The 20,831-nt window shown below is 30.9% G+C and overlaps 2 protein-coding genes across 3 annotated transcripts in view; both read right to left on the bottom strand.

Moving 5' to 3' along the window:
- Positions 1-6,683: 6,683 nt before the first annotated feature.
- On the bottom strand, positions 6,684-13,305 carry LOC123009201 (keratin-associated protein 4-8-like). Of its 2 annotated transcripts, none has more exons than XM_044405341.1 (4): positions 13,171-13,305; positions 12,952-13,118; positions 9,451-10,039; positions 6,684-6,781 (listed from the first exon to the last, which is right to left on the bottom strand). In XM_044405341.1, exons 1-4 carry the CDS (start codon positions 13,262-13,264, stop codon positions 6,723-6,725), a joined length of 909 nt encoding a protein of 302 aa, XP_044261276.1. In that variant the 5' UTR covers positions 13,265-13,305; the 3' UTR covers positions 6,684-6,722. The 2 variants fall into 2 exon arrangements, with proteins under 2 accessions (XP_044261276.1, XP_044261278.1); XM_044405343.1 differs by having other exon boundaries at positions 12,979-13,118.
- Positions 13,306-13,359: 54 nt separating this feature from the next.
- The window catches only part of LOC123009199 (scavenger receptor class B member 1-like), a 10,146-nt gene continuing 2,674 nt past the window's right edge, over positions 13,360-20,831 (bottom strand). Inside the window, exons 2-9 of the mRNA XM_044405339.1 lie at positions 19,497-19,653; positions 15,401-15,653; positions 15,212-15,353; positions 14,964-15,164; positions 14,347-14,587; positions 14,029-14,294; positions 13,852-13,980; positions 13,360-13,798 (exon numbers count right to left, since the gene is read on the bottom strand). Coding sequence (XP_044261274.1) covers positions 13,592-13,798; positions 13,852-13,980; positions 14,029-14,294; positions 14,347-14,587; positions 14,964-15,164; positions 15,212-15,353; positions 15,401-15,653; positions 19,497-19,602 — 1,545 coding nt within the window. The 5' untranslated portion in view covers positions 19,603-19,653 and the 3' untranslated portion in view covers positions 13,360-13,591. The remainder of the gene's footprint in view (positions 13,799-13,851; positions 13,981-14,028; positions 14,295-14,346; positions 14,588-14,963; positions 15,165-15,211; positions 15,354-15,400; positions 15,654-19,496; positions 19,654-20,831) is intronic.

The following is a 20,831-nucleotide window of genomic DNA, read 5'->3' as shown; positions in this document are numbered from 1 at the left end:
ACCCCCTAATCCCCCCCTTGGGTACGGCCCTGGATATTTGTGTTACAGTACTTAAAATACATCAATTTTCTAACAAAATTAAGAAAAAATAGTAAAAAACAAGCAAAAAAGTGTCTAAATAACACAAAACTGAGCTTCAAAAACGGTCTTTCTCCTATTTTTTTAAATGTAGTACAACCAGCGGTAATAGTATATTGCAATCAAGGAAAATATGTAATGACTTTTCCACTGAAGTATGTAATGTATATTACTTTTTATTAAATGTACAAAAACCAGATTTGGGACCAGAATTGTTGAAATTTTACAAATACCACAATCCACAGTATATTACAAGTTCTTGAAATACAAAACGAAATTACAATTGGACAAAAATATAAATAAGCAAAAATATGGAACAAAACGGAGCGTCAAGTACGGCTTTTCTACATTTTTTTTTTAAATGTAGTACAACCAGCGGTAATAGCATATTGCAATCAAGCTGGAAATATGACTTTTCCACTGAGATATGTATTGTATAGTATTCTTATTAAAAGAACAAAAACCAAAATTAATTGTAATTTTACAAATGCCACAATCCACAGTAATTAAATATTAGATATTTTTGTTACAAGTACTTAACATATAAAACAAAATTACACAATTAAGAAAAAACAATAAACAATAAGCAATGAAAGTGTCTAAATAACACAAAACTGGGCTTCAAATACGGTCTTTCTCAATTTTTTTGTAAATGTAGTACAGCCAGCGATAATACTATATTACAATCAAGGTGGAAAATAATCATTTTTCTACTGAAGTTTGTAATGTACACTATTCTTGGTAAAACTAAAAAAACCAAAATTAGGACCAGAATTATTGTAATTTTACAAATACTACAATCCACAGTAATTAAATAATAGTTATTTTTGTTACACGTACTTAAAATACAAAACAAAATTACAATTTTCTAACAAAATTCGAAAAAAACAATAAAAAATAAGCAAAATAATAATAAAACTGAGCTTCAAATATGGCTTTTTTAAATTCTTAAAAATGTAGTACAACCACAATAATACTATATTACAATCGAGGTAGAAATTTTACACCGAGGTGTAAATACTACTTTTATTAGAGGTCTAAAGACCAAAATTCTTAAGATTCTCGTAATTTTACAATGTGCACAGTAATTATGTAATTAGTTATTTGTATTACAATTACATAAAATACAAAACAAAATTACAATTTTATAACGAAATTAAAAAATTAAAGCAAAATTAGCAAAATAATTGTGTCTAAATCTCACAAAACTGAAGCTCTAAGTCAGTCTTTTAACGTCTTCTTGAAAATGTATACAGAAATAGTATATTACCCTAGAGGTGGAATGTATTCATCGAGTCATGTATACCATTTTTATACCATTTTTATTAGAAGTACAGACTTAAAACTCAAAGTGACAATTTTCTGATTAAGTTAAGAAAAAATAAAACAAAATTAGCGTCTAAATGATACAAAACTGAGCTTCAAATACGGTCTTTCCTCATTTTTTTTTTTAAATTGTAGTACAACCAGTAGTAATAGTATATTACAATCAAGTTGAAAAATATGTAATGTAATGCTTTTTCCACTGAAGTATGTAATGTATACTATTTTTGTTAAAAGAACAAGTTTAAGAAAAAGTTATAAAAAAATAAGCAAAAAAGTGTCTAAATCACACAACGTTACGTTTCCTAAAAATTTAGTCCAATAATATCTATGCTTTAGATTCTAAATTTTGTAGATTAAAATTCTGAAAGTTACAGGAAAGTGTTGCAATCTTTATTCCTTATGTTTAGACAGTTGACAAGATAGGAAACCTAATAAAATGAAAAGGTTAAAAGTTATTTACAATTTTGACAGTTGACAAGCGCGGCCTTCTCCGTTTTATGCTAATAATTTAGCCCCGGTGTATCCCCCGTGTCGAACGGTTTTATATTAATAAATATAAAATTTTCTACAGTCGGGCCACGCGTCCGTATTAAACGCATATGTCCTTTTATTCGATTTTTATTTACGCTTGATATTATTTCGTACGGTTCCATCCCATTGTTCACACCCCTTCTATCCGTTTCGTATTTAATGAAAAGGCCGATCGGTCACAGTCGCTCTATATAAAAAAAAAATAATAACAATAAAAATTCAAAATCAGATAAACAGAATACTCGGCGGAAATAATGGTTAAAGCAGGAGATGGTCGGTGATGCATGCCGAAATCTTTGCTTTGAAGAGTCAAAGTCTCATTATCGTGTCCATAACATGCAAAGGGCTGTCCAAAACATACGCTATTAATAGCAATTACCCCAAGGCGGCGTTTAAATACCCCATTACGGGTCACCCCCGTTAGACATGTAAGTGACATTTATGTATGACTGGAGAACCAACCCCGTCTGGAAGTGGATGGATGGGGCGCTACTCTTACCAAACGATCAAAGAAAACCGATTCAATTTACTGAAAAAACAAACGAGAAAATTGGATTTATGAGATGGTGTGGACTAGAAAAACGGTAAAATTGGGTTTTTATTAGAATCTAAAAAGATTCGAGACTCTAAACCTTCGAATTTCAAAATTCTAGATTTTGATTTTAGTCTACATTTTTAAAATTTAGAGCACTGAATTTTCTAAAGATTATGAATTCTCAAAATGCTCTAAAATCTGGAATTTTAAAGAATAGATTCGAGACTCTAGATTTTGATTTTACATTGTTCTAAAGTTCTAAAGCTTTAAAATTTATCAAAGTCTGGAGCACTAAAATAGAAATATATTTTCCAGTTTATGGGATTTCTAGAAGAAATTTTTTTAAATCTTTAGAATTGAGTATTTTAGAATTCTAAACTCGAAACGTAAAGTTTTAAAATTCTGAAACGTTAAATAATGTTAAAATCTTTCAAGTTCTTAATTTTAAATCTTGAATTTAGAATGTTCGCAGAATTTTGAAGAGAATCTTAAATGTAATGTATACAAGGTGATTCTTTTAGGACCTATATAGAATTAGAAACTTTTTAACTTCTAATGCAGATAGAAATTTGAAATTTTGTACACAACCCAAATCAACCAGTCTGAGTTCAACTAAATTATTTTCAAAATGGCTGAACTTCCGGAACTACGAGAAATTGGCGTCAACTTTGAAATTTTAAATGGTAACCAATTATTTTTATTGCATTTTTGAATTCTCCTCTTCAAACTGAGTAAAATGTACCTAGTTATTAGTACTTATAGTTTTTGACATATGTCAATTTTTTGCTCAAAATTTTCATTTGCAGAGGTTTATTAAAAACATCACAGCTCTTGAACCGTTTGCAATAAGTAAATAATTTTTCTTGCATTTGATAACCAAAGGTTCGAAGAGTTGCCTAAAATTTTCAAAATTGTCAACTGTCAAATTGCAAAGCTTATATGATTTTTTGAAAATGATATTTAACAAACAGCTATAACTCAGTTTTTTCAAATAAAATGACCCCATTTTCTCAACGGCAATCGAAGGTACATCGAATTGTAGAAGGACTTTTATCAACATGTCCTATATTCATCTCTTACAGTTTCTGAAATAATCACGAAAAACGTGTTTTTGTTTTTTATTTTTATAGTAAATCACGTAGGCTTTGGAAAATGATCAAGACGAACTAAAGATTTATTAGTCTACACAACACCCATCCGGAATTATGAAGAATTGAGGCAAGGATTGAGGCGGCATTTAATAATCTTCAAACAAATGAACTAATGGAAGTTACTCAAATCAGTTCACCATCGAGTTTTGGACTGTTTGAAAATGGTAAACATATCGAACATTTGCATTAATTATGGTATATCTTATTGTATTCTTCCAAAGCCTGCGTGATTAACTATAAAAATAAAAACATTAACATGTTTTTTGTGATTATTTCAAAAACTGTAAGAGATAGGTATAGGACATGTTGATAAAAGTCCTTCTACAAATTGATGTAGTTTTGATTGCCGTTGAAAAAATAGAGTCATTTCATTTGAAAAAACTGAGTTAAAGCTGTTTGTTAATGATCATTTTCAAAAAATCATACTAGCCTTGCAATTTGACAGTCGACAATTTTGAAAATTCTAGAAAATTTTTCGAACTTTTGGTTTTCGAATGCAACAAAAAATATTCACTTATCGCAAAGGGTTCAAGAGCTGTGATGTTTTGAATGAACCCCTGCAAGTGAAAATTTTGACCAAAAAATTGACATATGTCAAAAACTATGATAGATAAGTACTAACAACTAGGTACATTTTACTTAGTTTAAAGAGGAGAATTCAAAAATGCAATAAAAATAAGTGGGTACCATTTAAAATTTCAAAGTTGGCGCCAATTTCTCGTAGTTCCGGAAGTTCAGCCATTTTGAAAATAATTTAGTTAAACTCAGACTGGTTGATTTGGGTTGTGTACAAGATTTCAAATTCCTATCTGCATTAGAAGTTAAAAAGTTTCTAATGTAGGCCCTAAAAAAATCACCTTGTATAGTATCTTTGGAGTCTAAAGTCTTTCTTGAATTTTGAACTGAGTATGGCTTTAGCATAAAAATTTTTACTTAGAAAAATTTTATTAACTGGTAATTTTCAGTATTTAGAATTGAAAATATTAGAATTCTAAAGCTTAAAAAGTCTAGAAAACCCAAAATTCTAAAACGTTAAACCATGTTAAAATCTTTCAACTTCTCAAATTTAAGTCTTGAATTTAGAATGTTCGTAGAATCTTGCAGATCTTGACAAGTTAGGTCTAGAAGTCTATAGAGATTTAATGAAATCTTGGATTTAGAAAACAAAATCCTGAATGCAACGTTTAGAATCTTAGAGTTCCTAAAATCAAGTCAAATGTCTTTCAATTAGAAATTCTAAAGCTCAAATTTTAAATCTTGAATTTAGAATGTTCGCAGAATTTTGCGGATCTTGACGCGTTAGGTCTTTAGACATTTAACTAAATCTTAGAATTCTAATATTTAGAAAACTACAGAATCTTAAATGTAAAATTTAGAATCTTTAGTGTTTAAAGTATTTTGAAATTCTAGATCTTGAATTGAGTATGTCCCTAGCATAAAATTTTACGATTTTAGAAAAATTTTGTTAACTGTTAATTTTTAGTATTTAGAATTGGAAACATTAGAATTCTGAAGCTTTAAAAAAGTGTAAAAAACCTAAAATTCTAAAACTTTAAGCAATGTTAAAATCTTTCAAGTTTCTAAATTTTAATTTTCTTGAATTTAAAATGTTCGTGAATCTTGCAGATCTTGACGAGTTAGATCTAGAAGTCTTTAGACATTTGATTAAATCTTAGAATCATAGATTTAGAAAAGAGAATCTTGAATGTAAAGTATAAAATCGTAGAAATCCTAAAATCAAGAATATTGTCTTCCAATTTCTAAATTTTAAAATTCTAGATCTTGAATTTAGAATGTCCGTAGTATTATTATTATTAATCTTAGTATACTAAGATTTTTAGAATCTTAGTAGATTTTTTATAACAATTAAATTTCAATCCTTAGAACTAAAAATTTTAGAATTCTAAAGCTTAAAATGTCTTAAAATTCTAAAATTTTAAAACGGTAAACAATGTTAAAATCTTTCAATTTCTAAATTGTAAATTTAGAATATTCGTAAAATCTTGCAGATCTTGACAAGTTAGGTGAGAAGTCTCTAGACATTTAATTAAATCTTGGAGTCTTAGATTTAGAAAACAAAATCTTGAATGTAAAGTTTAGAATCTTAGAGATCATGTCAAATGTTTTTCAATTGAGAATTTTAAAGCTCAAATTTTAAATGTTTGGAGTCAAAGTTTAAAGACATTTAATTTAACCTTGCAATTTTACTAAACTTTAACTTTAATCTTAAAACTGTATAGAACCCTAGAATTCTAGAATCTTAAAATTTTAAGAAACTTTATTGGATTTAGATTGTATTTAGCATAAAAATCTTGATCAGTCTTAAAATCTTTAGACATTTCGAGGTTCTAGCAACAAAAGTTGGTAACATTGAAAAACATATAGAGACAAGAAGTGTGTAATATGACAATTTTTTTATCTTCTTCAGTGTTGCAAACTTAATTTGAGAATCCTAGGCCACTTTGGTAGAAATGATATAACTGTAATAATTTTTAATGTTAGAAGTTGGCAGTGTTGTTGCATTTCGTTTTATTAGGTTTGCGAGACCGTCTCGTCGATATCTGATTAGGACGTGAGTGTGCACCCTCCTTGGGGGAGGATTATATATTTGTTAGTGAATGTCCGAACACAAGTGTGTTTGACGGTGTGATTTTTCACTTTGATATTTTGACAGGGGTGTAAACTGACCAAACCGAAAATCCCTCCGGCTTAATTATCTCGCCGGAAAGATCCGTCTTACGGCGGAAAAGCGCTTTAAAAATTTAATTATCCCGAGTGCGGCAAGTGGAAATGCGCCTTTCAAATCCAATTAACTCAAAAATACGCCGGGAATTGATCCACCCCGCGACCTAATGTGTTTAATTCAACCCCGAAAAATACACACTTTTTTCGGGGCTATTTTTCGACTATCGAAGGTGGTAAAATATGCACATAATTACTCAATTTTCAATAGAACGCGCCAAATATTTCATTGTAGCGTTAGGGTCGGACGGAAAAATTGCGACGATTCATCATTTTTTTGCCACGCCCATGAGTGTGTGGAATAGAAAAAATAAAACGAGTTTTTGTTGCTTTTTGTTATTTTATTGTCGTGAGGTGCGTCAGCAGACGTTGCCGCAGTAGCCGTAACTGCTGATCCCGAAGTAGTTGTTATAGCATTCTGGAACAAATAAACGAGTTACATACAAAATTTTTCTAAGACTTTTTTTTCTCAATTTAAAATAATTAACTAGCTGTTAATAATAATTAATAATTATATCAAGATAGTTTAGAAATGTGACAATTTTTAAGTCTTACCTATATCACCTTTAGAATCACGTTTAAAATTCAACCAAACTTTAGAAATCCATTGATTTTTAAATTTTGGAGAATTAAAAACCTTGAAATTCTAGATTTTTTGAGTTTTGACATTTTTTTGGCTTTTTGTTTTTTACCACTACAATTTTAGTTATTTTTCTTATTTTTTTCGATTTACGTCTGTAAGAAAACGAGTTACATACTAAAATTTTTCTAATATTTTTTTGTCTCAATTTATAAATAATTAACTACATAAAAACAAATCACAAAGTCCTAAAATTAGTTTTTTTCAGTCATCATCATCATGATATTTTAGAAATGTGACCATTTTTTCAAAACTGAAATTTTGTCAAAACATACAAATTTGTCAAATTTTAAGTCTTTATCTTTAGAAAATTCAACCAAATTTTAGAAATCCGTAGATTTTTCAATTTTAGAGAATTAAAATCCTTGAAATATTAGGTTTTTTTCAGTTTTGACATTTTTTTCGCTTTTTGTTTTTACCAGTACATTTTTAGTTATTTTTCTTATTTTTTTCGACTTAAGTTTGTAATAAAACGAGTTACATACTAACATTTGTCTAATACATTTTTTTGTCTCAATTTACAAATAATTAACTCAAAAAAACAAATCACAAAGTCCCAAAATTAGTTTTTTTTACAGCCGCATTGACTAGATTATCATAATCATCATCATCAAGATATCTTAGAAATGTGACAATTTTTTCAAATCTTTGACATTTTGTCAAAAGAAACAAATTTGACGAATTTTAAGGATTTACCTTTATAACTTTTAGAATCACTTAAGGTTTTCGAAAATTCAACCAAACTTTAGAAATCCTTAAATTTCTAAATTTTAAAGAAACAAAAACCTTGAAATTGTAAATTTTTTGAATTTTGACATTAATTGGCTTCTTGTATTTTTTACAGTACAATTTTAGTTACTTTTCTTATTTTTTTTTACTTACATTTTACATACTAAAATTTTTCTAATACATGTTTTTGTCTCAATTTATAAATAATTAACTAAAAAAACAAATCACAAAGTAACAAAATTAGTTTTTTTACAGCCGCATTGATTGGATCATCATAGTCATATTTTAGAAATGTGCCAAATTTTTCAAAACTTTGAAATTTTAGGTCTTTACCTTTATAACTTTTAGAATCACTTGAGATTTTATAAAATCCAACACAAGACTTTAGAAATCCTTAGATTTTTAAATTTTGGAGTTAATTAAAAATCTTGAAATTTTAGAGTTCTTCAGTTTTGACACTTTTTTCCCTTGTTGTTTTTTATCAGTACATTTTTAGTTATTTGTCTTATTTTTTTCTACTTACGTTTACAATAAAAGGAGTTACATAATAATTTTTTTTAATATATTTTTTTTGTATCAATTTACAAATACTTAACTGAAAAAAACAAATCACAAAGTCCCAAAATTAATCTTTTTAACAGCCGCATTGATTGGATTATCATAATTATCATCATCATCATCAAAACATTTTAGAAATGTGACAATTTTTTCAAAATTTTGTCAAAACAAACAAACTTGATAAATTTTAAGTCTTAACTTTTAGAATCATTTAAAATTTTAAAAAATTCAATAAAACTTTAAAAATCATTAAATTTTTAAATTTTTGAAAATTAAAAACCTTGAAATTCAAAATTTTTTGGGTTTTGACATTTTTTTGGCAGGACAATTTTAGTTATTTTTTTAATTTTTTTCTACTTACGTCTGCAACAAAAAAAAAGTTTTCTAATACATTTTCTTTTGTCTCAATTTACAAATACGTAACTCAAAAAAAAAAACAAATCACAAAGTCCTAAAATTATTTTTTTTCAGCCGCATTGATTAGGTCATCATAATCATCAAAATATTTTAGAAATTTGACAATTTTTTCGAAACTTTGAAACCTTGTCAAAACAAACAGTCTTTACTTCTATAACTTTTAGAATCACTTAAAATTTTATAAAATTCAACCAAACTTTAGAAATCCTTAGAATTTTTAATTTTAAAGAATTAAAAACTTTGAAATTCTAGGTTTTTTAAGTTGTCACATTTTTTTTTTGCTTTTTCTTTTTTACTAGTACAGTTTTAGTTATTTTTTATTATGTTTCTCTACTTACGTCTGCAATAAAACGAGTTACATACTAAAATTTTTCTAATACATACATTTCCTTAATTTACGAACAATTAACTCAAAAAAACCAATCACAATGTCCCAAAATTAGTTTTTTTACATCCGCATTGATTGGATCATCATAATCATCATCAAGATATATAAAAAATGTGACAATTTTTTCAAAATTTTGAAACTTTGTCAAAACAAACAAATTTGACAAATTTTAGGTCTTTACCTCTAAACTTTTAGAATCATTTAAGATTTTACGAAATTCAAGGAAATCCTTAGATTTTTAAATTTTGGAGTGAACTCTTGAAATTCTAGATTTCTTGAGTTTTGACAATTTTTTTTTAGTTTTTGTTTTTTACCAGTACAATTTTAGTTATTTTTCTAATTTTTTTCAACTTACGTCTGCAATAAATCTCTCCACAGGCCTCATACATCGTCTTCACACACAACGACTTGCAACAACAGTAGCAAGAAAAACACCCCAGATGGTACGACCCATGCGATGTCAAAACCTTCTCAGCTGCAAAAACCTTCTCTCCGCACCTTTTGCATCTATCATCACACGAACAACATCTGTTGCAAGTGTTGCAAGGACGTGGTTTGCAACTTCGACGACCGCAAGAAGGACTCGGACATCGCGGTCGAAAATAGATCATTTTATTCTTGCCATCGCAACAGTTGGAGGGGGGACATGGAGATGGACAACGTGGAGGAGGACATGGAGATGGACAACGTGGAGGACATGGGGATGGGCAACGTGGAGGAGGCCGGCAAGGAGGGTTTTTCCGAGGACAGCGTCTTGGAGGCGGACAGCATTTATTGCAGGAACATTTGGGAGGACGTGGAGGATAGTTGAGGGGTTTGGGGGAGCGAGGACGGCAATGGATGCGTTTGAAACAGCGGTCCTCGCAGCAGGTTTGGCAGGGACAGGGACTGCAGCAGGACGGGATGCAACTGCAGGAGTGGATGTCGCGGGGGCGGCAGCAGTCCTTCAATTAAAATATTATTTTTACAAAACTACAATTTTCTTTTTAATTCTCAATTTTTGTCATAAATTCTGAAGGATTTCTACAGAAATTGTGTGTATTTATGTAAGTAATATTTTTACATACGAGTATTTTTAGCTTTTTGCATCATTTTATACATTTTTACACAGTTTCAAGTAATTTTTTAAATTTGACCCAATAACGTTTTATGCACTTTTTTGAGTCTTTAGCACCTCTAGAAATGCAAAAAACGTTAAGTGGATCAATTTTAAAGTTGAAAACTTTTTGGATTTTTGTCGATATTTTGGTCGATTTTTAGTACCCGAAGCGGTCTAATGCCAATAACTCCGGACTTATTGGAAATAACTTCTTATATTTGGTACCGTTGGAAAGGAAATTTTAAAAATTTAATTTTCTATCATATACAACAAACATCAGTGCTCTACGATTAATAGTTATCGAGAAAATTTCTGATAAAGTCAAAAATATCGAGAATTTAAATCCGACTATAACTTCAAAACTACTACGAATTTTGCAGTTTTCTTGACGCCAATCGATTCCCCGGAACATTTTACATATGTCTAGGTCAAAATATTATATCATTAAGATACAGTTTTTTCGCAATTTAGAAAATAAAAAAGAGTAAAAATTTGTTAACACTCCCTCCTCAATAACAGGTTAGTTTCGCCGTAATCGGCGTTTAAAAATTCAAATTTTTTTTGCGAGATATTGACTTGGCTTTGGCGTCAATCGATAGATTTTTTTTCTTACGACCATATACGAAATTAGATCATAACGCACAATTACATATGCGCGAAAATTGGCAATATCGTACAAGATCAAAAACCTGTGCGATTTGTTTTCGCACTATGTATTATAAAAAATAGATCGTTATTCAACGTATTTTTGTATCCATTATAAAAAATAAATCGTTATGAAAAAAAAAATATGTTCGTAAGAAAATAGCTATTTATGTATCAAGTACGCAAAATAGGGTTTTAGGGGACGAATCGTAATTAATTAATTAATTAATTTTTTTGTTAAAGCTCCCAAAACTCGAATTCACACCTTTTACTAATTAAAAAAAAATTCGTTTTATTTTTTAGTCCGCAAAAACTGTTTTTGGGGACTGAATACCTAAAATAACCGTTTTGCGTACTATTTTATTGAGTCTGGAAAAGACTCATTTTAGTGTACAAAACTTGCAGGAAAGTGTCTAACGCACTCGCGGTATTGTCTGCACTCGGCTAACGCCTCGTGTGCAACTTTCCCGCTTGTGCGTTATTTATCACTTTCCGTGCTCGTTATGTAATATACTATTTACGCTGATTACGACGGTGTTGAGCTTTTTGCTCTAAGTTTAATAGTTTGGCCGTAATCGTCGTTCAAAAAATAGAAATTGTCAAAATTGTGAAATTTTAAATGCGTTTTTCTACGAAACTATAAAACTTAGAGTAAAATGCCAAGAAACATCAGAATCTATATTAAATTATCTATCTAATGGACCAAACCCGGAGTCGCTCCTGGTTATAGTTCCGGGTACAGAGCCATTTTTAGTTTTTTTCATAAAAAATTAATATCTCAAAAACTATGAGTCCTAGAGCAAAACGGTTTGCACAGGCGTGTTAATTTTACATAGAGCACCAGTATTTCATAAGAATAAAAAAAATTGAATTTTTGGTCAAAATCGGATGCTTCTAGCCTTATTCTTAACTTTATTACTCAATATCTCAAAAACTATGCATCGTAGAGTCTTTTAACTTGTTGCATCGTGTTGAGCACGTAATTTTACGTCTAGAAAACCATATTACAAGTGTTTTTATAACTTCAACTTTAACTTATAACCTTCAAAAACTCGAATAATTCATAATTTTTTAAACTTGACTAATAACATTTTATACACTTTTTTGAGTCTTTAGCACCTCTAGAAATGTAAAAAAAACGTTAAATGAATCAATTTTAAACTTGGAATTTTTTTGGATTTTTATCGAGATTTTGGTAGATTTTTAGCACCCGGAGCGGTTTATTTATAACTCCGGAATTATTGGTAATAACCTCTTATGTTTAGTACCGTTAGAAAGAAAATTTAATTTTCTATTATACAATATGATGAAAAAAAGGCGCTCGTGTTAACCCACACGTTATAAGTGATCTTTTATTAAAGACGAATTCGAAGACCAAAATTGGATTTGTGCTCTTATCAGTAAAATATAGACTTTCCATTTTAGAAAAGAGAAATCTATATAATTAACAGTTTTAATATAATTTCATTGTTAAAGTCTACATTTTGATACAGTTGACGGTGTTCTTAAAAAAATGTGTAAAAAGTCTATTGAAATAAACTTTATTGAAGATGTTAGGATACCATTTCTTGGCTCCAAAGAAAATTTATCAATGTTGCAACATTGTAAATATCCTAGAATACAGAAAATGTACAAGTAATATTCAATTATAGGAAACAGTAGCAACAAAAAAATCAATTTCCAATGTTGTTTGTTCTGTGAAATTTGAACGATTAAAGTCAAAAAGTCAAAGATTAAAAAAATTAATTGAAATCATTAGATACCTTTTGGTCGTATCGTATTGGAATAATAAAATTATGTAAGCTTTACAGTTTTTTATTTTATGCGGGTGACAATATCTGTCAGTACTGGTTTTCTAGATACGAAAAATACCTGAGTGAAATAGTTTTTTAGTAAAAGAAAATTGTGCAATATTGCCGCTTTGTGCTGTTAGACAAACTGTTTAAATTTAAAAAAGAATCTATTTAGACTATTTTTGGAATGATGGTCACAATGTTTCAATAAAAAAGGACGCGCCTTTTTCAATTGTGGACGCCTTTTTTCATCAGCCTGTATACAAAAAAGATCAGTGTTCTATGACAAAATTTTAACCGCGAAAATAAAAAAAATTACATCAGACTCGCTCGACTTGCAACACACCGGCCTCATCCTCTCACAATAGTTAAAACTGGGGGTGGAGTTGACTCTGCACACCTCCTTCGTGGGGCAACAGCAGGCGCAGAAAACCTCTCCGTAGTAGATTTTGGCCGAGCAAAGATTCAACGGTCGATTACAGTTATCTGTAGACTGCGATTGGTGAAAAACTTTGATGCTGGTGTGAGTCGGACTTACAGCAACAGAAACAGCTCTTGTGCCAGACCTTGTTGAGGGCGATTTTACCAGCGGTCGAACAGATGCCTTGGCCGCACCGAGCGCAGCAAGACATGTTAACACATACCCTTGCGGGGAAACACAGGAATTTGTTCACAAGGAGGGAGAAATGACGGGAAATTTTGACACTTGAACGGGAAACGCCACACGTAGCTGATTTATCTCACTTTATTTATTGTCAAAAATTGCCTAGGCTAATGATTAGCGTCGCAGGTGTTGTTGCCAACATAACAAAAAAGTATCACATTTCATGAGAAACTTTGGTCTATTATTTAATTTACGACTAACAACGGTACAAAATCAACAAATTTCCCCTTAGAAAATGACACTTTCTTATAAAATAATTGAGCAATAGTACAATACTGCGTGTCTCAACCTAAAACTAGGGTTTCTTCATAAATAACTCCTTTTCGAACACTAGGACCTTGTTATCTAGTAGCCGTTGCTTCCGTTTGTGCTTGATGTAGAAACAAAAGAGGATCACGCTTCCGGTCAGGAGAAACGCCGTGAAAAACCTTTGAAAAATCGGAAGAACATTCACTTGGAAGTACACCAAGCTGATGATATACCAAGGTAGGCCCATCTGATTCTGCAACAAACAACAAGTGACGTCACCGAAACGTCACACGTCACGTGACTCACATATTCCAACCAGAACATAGGAATGACAGTGTCGCTGAAAGGCGTGACTAATTCATTAAAACCTGTCAATTTACGAACGACTAGGTTGCTTTGGGACCGAGCGGCTGATTCGAGTGGCACCCCTGTGGTCTAAAAATCCCTAAATAAAACACATTTGACAAGAGGTAGGGGAAATACCGGTTCGACGATGAGGTAAGAGTCGTGTTTCGTCCGGTTCGGCTTCAATCCATTAACGTACGATTTTATAATCGAGTCACCGTAGAGAAAATGAGGAAAACTAGTCGCTAGGGGAAACCCAAAATGACATTTGGAAATGTCGGAAAGACCGTTGGGTAAATCGGGCCGGCCGCGGAAACAATCGGCGTCGCTCGGCTCAGTTCGGTTAAAAATCGAGTCGATTAGGTCAAACCGAAAGGCGTTGACGCCATATTTGGACACGTCTTCTACAAAACACCAATTGTTTTTGTTCCTAATTATTTATTTAACAATAATTACTTCGATGGTGGAGAACCGCCATCTTGCAAAATGTCTTCCGCCAGTACTTCAGTGTAGTATTCTTCGTGATGTATTGAGGGTAAGCCACGCCCTCTGACGAATTGACAACTCCGCCCCCACAACTAGCCCCGTAATTTGGGAGGTCCCTAGAGCCGTCGTATTTATCAATGAGGAAGAACTTCTCGTCCCCATATTTCGTCCCAATGTACACTGTTACAGTGTTGGTGAAATTTGTGTAAATCTAAAAAATCGGGGATTTACCAGGTAAGAATTACAGGTTCCTGTAACGGCAGTACTCACCACGGAGTCACAACCAATGACAGCATTTCAGAAATTGAAATTGTGTTAAAAACATTGATTCGTTTAAACAATAAATTAACGACATCCCGGTTTACCGATTACAGATTTCTGTATTTTCAAGGATTTAAGAAAATTTTTAATTGTAAGTACAGGTTTCTGTATTTAATTTCACGTTTTGTAATAAATATTGTCCAAATGGGTTACTGTATTGGTGAAAAGTTAATAGAGCGCCAAATAGCAATTTCAGTTACAGGTTTCTGTAATATCAACTTACCCCCAAAAACCGCATTTCGAGTTGGGGATTTTTTTCAACTTACCCGCGATAAAATCCCTAGATTTTTAATCGGAACTAAAAATGGCGCAATTTTGTACGCCGCATCCAACATGGGATCTGTGTAGTTCCACAGGAACTGATCAACGGTTAATGTAACAAACTGTTGCGGTTTAACCGATCTCGTCAACAGGTTAAACCCTAACTTAACGAAGAAGCTCTGTTCGGACAAGTACGACGCAATGCCCTAAAAAAATCGGTTATAACCGTTTCAGTTTGGGTCCATTTTCGTACCAGCAGAGCCCAATTGGGTACAACGATGGTCGCATTCAGATCAATAGTATTCAGTTCTGGCAAAAAAATCGCCTTTCGCGTTGCCACATAGGTCATGGTGCCATTTTCGTTGAAGGTCACATTGGTATGTGTCAATTTTTCCCTAAAACCATTGATACAGAGTGTTTCAAAATGCATGTCTTGACTTACATGAAGACAATCGGTCCGATTTCGGCCATGTTGATTTTAACACTTGAATTACGTAGGAACTCTTCGGAATTAGTGACGTTGTAGAGGTACGCCCTGATGATGACCTCATCTGGGGGATTTTTCCACCACTCGTATGGGGGAAACCCCGGCGTCATGCGGAGTCGCTCGGTCATGAGTAGCTCGAATGGCGTCCAAATCAGGGTCGCCAACCCCCAGACGAGGAGAACCCCAGCGCCGATGGCGTAACACCACGCTGGAACAGTGTTGCCATAATTAGAACGACGAACTTTCACGTAGATCAAGTTCATGGCCAACTTTTGCATAACACTTGCAGCGGCCTTGAGCGCTTTCACTGCGTGTCATTTTCAGGTTGGCGGCCTTGGGGGCGCAACTTCCCCGGGATGAGTGCATTTTTCGTTTTTTAATGTGAGTATTTACGGACAATACACTCGTGTGGCGTAATCGAATGCAAATTACTTCTTACAAGTACGAAACCATGTCAATAACGACGCATTTCCTAATGTTTTATTATAAATTAATTATTGTTCAAGCTAATTATTTAATAGAACTGAAATTTAATTAATTCACGTGTGCTCCATATTACAAAATGGGGGATCACAGCCGACTTGAAGTGAATGGAAAATGCATCGTAAGTTCACGGTTGGCAACATTACGCCATTTCGGGAATTTTGCCACTGTAACTGGGGCTTTTAATAAGGTCACACCAAAGCCGGAATCAAACCATCGAAATCTTGTTTGTTTATTGGGGAAAAGTGAATGAAATTTGTTTATTTTATTAGACTGAAACGTATACATGACATTTACGACTTTTCGATTTTGTAATTACTACAAGTAATTGTGTATACTTTATATTTGTCAACCTTGAATGAGTTTGAATATAGGTATACACGTATCACGATTGCATTATAATTTATGTCACTTTATGAACGATAAAATCAAGTTGGTTGATGTCAGTTTTTTCAAATTTGATGCTTACGGCCACCATTTTCGGAATTGTTTTATTCCATTAAGATGTCTTTTATGACTTTTTGTCGTAAAATTACTCAATTGTTTCTTATTTATTACATAGTTAAAGTGTAAAACGATAATTACAAAAGTGGGAAACTCAAAAAACCACTTAAAACGCTCGATTAGTTGCATTGGTTTTGCAATTCGAAATTCCCGCCGGGGCCCAAACGGCCCTCGGCCCAAAAAATTTACGCATCTTCGCATTAATACCCTAAATAATTTTAAATTAAAAAAAATTGAATATTTAAGTGTCTACAATGTGACTTTATGCACATTTAGCTTTAATCCGCTCGCAGATATAGCAAATTTATTGCTTTTAAGTCCAAATTGTAGAAGTTTTGTATCATTTTTAGAATTTGAGGTGTACTCAACTCAATGTCTACATATTCCAATAAGGACAAATGAACACAAACTCAAAATATGTTCTTTAATATTTATTTTTATTACATATGTTACAAAAAGTTGCTCAACATTTTTTAATTAAAATTAATGGAAAAGTAGATAGTAGTAGAAAGTAAAGTTCCTGTTTTATACATTGTGTGCATTTAGTCTTAATCTTGAACACCCAAATTAATTTAATTTAGTCGCAAAAAGAGCAAATTTGTTAGTTTTGAGTCCACATTCAAAGAATTTTAGTTTAATTTATGTGTTAAAAAAACCTTCTGTGTCGTCATATTCTATTAACGATGTGATCACAAACTCAAAATAAAAAATGTATACACCTAATTCTAATTCCAAATAAATTCCAGTAATTCCAAAAAAAAATCTTCCGAAATTCCAGTAATTCCAATAATCGATCAAAATTCCATTGTTAAATTGTTAATTCCTGTAATTCCAACTTAATTTTCGTAATTCCAAAAGAATTCTTGTAATTCAAAATTAATTCTGATAGTTCTAAGAAATTTAAGGTAATTGTCATAAGAAATTTCAATTTCAAATTAATTTCTATATTATTTCAACTTATTTCCAACTTAATTTCCATAATTCCAAAATAACGTAATTTTCAAAAAAAATTATCTTGAATAATTCCAAAAAGAATTCTAACAATAATTTCAAAAAAATTCCAGTAGCTTACAAATAATTTCAGTAATTCCAAAAAATCACAACATAATTGTAATATCGTAATTCCAAGCAATTTCGATTAAATTCCTAAAAATTCTACAACTAATTCCTGTCAACGGCCACTTGGATTTTTTAGTGTTAAAATAAAAAAAAATCAAAAGATTCAAAGATTTTGGCAGTTAAGAAATTTAAGGTAATTGTCAAAAGAATTCCAATAGTCACAGATAATTCCAGTAATTTCGATAATCCATCGTAATTCCACTATTTTTAGATTAATTCCTAGAATTCCAAATTAATTTTTGTAATTCCAAAATATTTTTTTTGTAATTCCAAAATATTTACTCTAATTCTAATAATAACTTTCGATAGTTCTATCAAATTAAACGTAATTTTCAAATCTCAAATTATTCCAAAAAGAATTCTATCAGTAATTCCAGAAAAATTCCAATAGTTCATAAATAATTGCAGTAACTTCAAAAAATTCCAACATAATCTTAATAATTCCAAGTAATTCGAAGCAATTTCATTAAATTCGTAAAAATTGTACAACTAATTCCAGAGTCAACGGCCACTCGGATTTTTTAGTGTTAAAATTAAAAAAAAAATAAAAAATACAAAGATTTTTTAAGTTTAAGAAATTTAAGGTAATTGTCAAAAAAATTCCAATAGTTACAGATAATTCCAGTAATTTCGATAATCCATCGTAATTCCACTCTTTTTAGATTAATTCCTATAATTCCAAATCAATTTTTGTAATACCAAATTATTTTTTTTTTGTAATTCCAAAATATTTACTCTAATTCCAAATTACTTTCGATAGTTCCATCAAATTAAACGTAATTTTCAAAAAAAAATATCTCAAATAATTCCAAAAAAAAATCCTATCAGTAATTCGAAAAAAATTCCAGTAGTTCACAAATAATTCCAGTAATTTCAAAAAATCCCAACATAATTTTAATAATTCCAAATAATTCCAGGCAATGTCTATTGCATTCGTAAAAATTGTACAACTAATTCCAGAGTCAACGGCCACTCGGATTTTTAATAGTGTTAAATTTAAAAAAAAAATTAAAAATACAAAAATTTTGGCACTAAGAAATTTAAGGTAACTGTCAAAAGAATTCCAATAGCTACAGAATAATTTCAGTAATTTCGATAATCCAACGTAATTCCACTCTTTTTAGATTAATTCCTATAATTCCAAATCAATTTTTGTAATTCCAAATCAAATTTTTGTAATTTCAAATTATTTTTTTTGTAATTCCAATTCTACTCGTATCAAATTAAATGTAATTAAAAAAAATATCTCAAATAATTCCAAAAAAAAAATCTATCAGTAATTCCAAAATTACAGTAGTTCACAAATAATTCCAGTGATTTCAAAAAATCCCAACATAATTTTAATAATTCCAAATAATTCCAGGCAATTTCAATTAAATTCGTAAAAACTGTACTCTACTAATTCCAGAGTCAACGGCCACTCGGATTTTTTAGTGTTAAAATTAAAAAAAAAATACAAAGGTTTTGGCAGTTTTTGAAAAAAATATATACAAAGTGACCCTATTATACCTTCTGTGCATTAGTACCAAGCCTGTACATCCGAAGTACTTCAAATAGTCACAAAAACTGCAAATTTGTGGTTTGATTTAATAAAAAATTGAAATTGAGTGTTTTTCTAATTTTTTTAGTTAAAAATCGCCAAAATACATTTTTTTTGTTGTTTTTGGCCATTTTGCGCAGCAAGTCGGCGTAATAATCGCGACTTGGTTCTCCCTTTCTACTTTTTGTTTAAATTATGATTTTTGCTCCCACATTTCCAGCTCGATTTTTGCCCCCCAATGCCCCTTTGTCCAATCACCGCGAGTGAACGTAACGCATTTCAAGTACGAGCAAGTGTCGTTTTTTCCGACCAAATCAGCGGTTTCGAAGTAGAACATTTGCTAATCGATTAAATTACAAAATAACATAATTACTTATTGAAAAAAAAAAAAAAAAAACTACTTACGTCGCTTCGACGTCCCCTCGCTGATCGTCTCCGAGCTGTTTCTCGACCCTTTGAGTAGTACATCTTCAGTATCAGCGGTGCTGATCTCGTCTTCTATGGCAGACATCGCGGCCGACTAGATTCAGCTGCGTGCGTGCTGGAGCATCGTAGGGTCGACCTGTGCACATATTATTGAGAGCACATTATTGCACGGAGACCTGATTCGATTTTTTTATTAATCGAGTAGGCTAACAATGACCCACTTGGACCAATTCGATTTATTACAGAGAAAATTATTTTCAAATTGCTTGGTTAGAGAAAATGAGGGGGGACTAAAATTTATTTATGTTTTATTTAATGATGGCGTAATCACTGACCTTCCGCACCAGGAATTTTCAGAGAGAGAGGAGAGGGGGGCTTAATCGTATTTAACACAAAGACATAATCGTTTATCTGATAATTTGCGACACAAGGTGACAAAATTGGTGCTTTTGTTGTGTTGTGTGGCTTAATTGCGTATTTCGGCCAAAAATAATTTAATTATTAAATTAATTATTTTGGCCTACTTGGGAGACAAATTTTCCGTGTTTGTGTCACTATTATTAGTGTTTGTGTTAAGAAAAGGGAAAGGAAAATCAAGTCACTTTGTAGACAAAAGATCAAGAATTAATTTTACGATGAATGAAATCGAGATAAAATGAATGGAAATTTTATTTGTTAGTAACGGAATGTCAATGACACAACTGGTAAAAAAATGACGGATAGTGAAGAAAAGATAAACAAGTATTATTGTTGTAATTATTATTATTTCATTTCTTCGATAAATACATAATTGAATGATACGTGTTGATATAATTATGTTAATGAGACATAAAAAAGATAATTAAGATTGAGATAAATGTAATAAAAATCAATTCCAATATTAAAAATGATTGTGATAAAACACGCAAAACCTTTGTAATTTCGTAATTCTGAGAGGTCACGATTGTTCTTTAATTCTCAACTTCTAATAGTTCAAGATCTTGATATTTTGAGAAACTAAAAACTTGAAGCTCCAATTTTTTTATAAAGATTCTACAATTCTAATATTAAAAAAGTATAGATTTACTTTTTTGATAACTACAAATCTGCCAAACTCTAGTTTTATGCATAAAATCCAAGATTTCTAGCATTCAGTATTTAGATTTTGTGATTCTGTAACTTCAAAATCTTAAAACATAAACATTCTAAGAAAACATTTAAAAATTCTGTATTTGTAAGATTCTAATTATTCCAAATTTCAAAAAATACATCGAGGAGAATTTGTAATCTAGAAACTTGTTTTTTTCTAATAATCTTTTGCATTCTTTTTATAAA

The sequence above is a fragment of the Tribolium madens genome, unplaced genomic scaffold (genome assembly GCF_015345945.1).
Source record: "Tribolium madens isolate multiple individuals breed KSU strain unplaced genomic scaffold, Tmad_KSU_1.1 Scaffold_71;HRSCAF=194;Tcas5.2_LG6, whole genome shotgun sequence".
NCBI lineage: Eukaryota > Metazoa > Arthropoda > Insecta > Coleoptera > Tenebrionidae > Tribolium > Tribolium madens.
The sequence above is the reverse complement of the archived record's forward strand: the minus strand, read 5'-3'. Positions and strand labels throughout refer to the sequence as shown.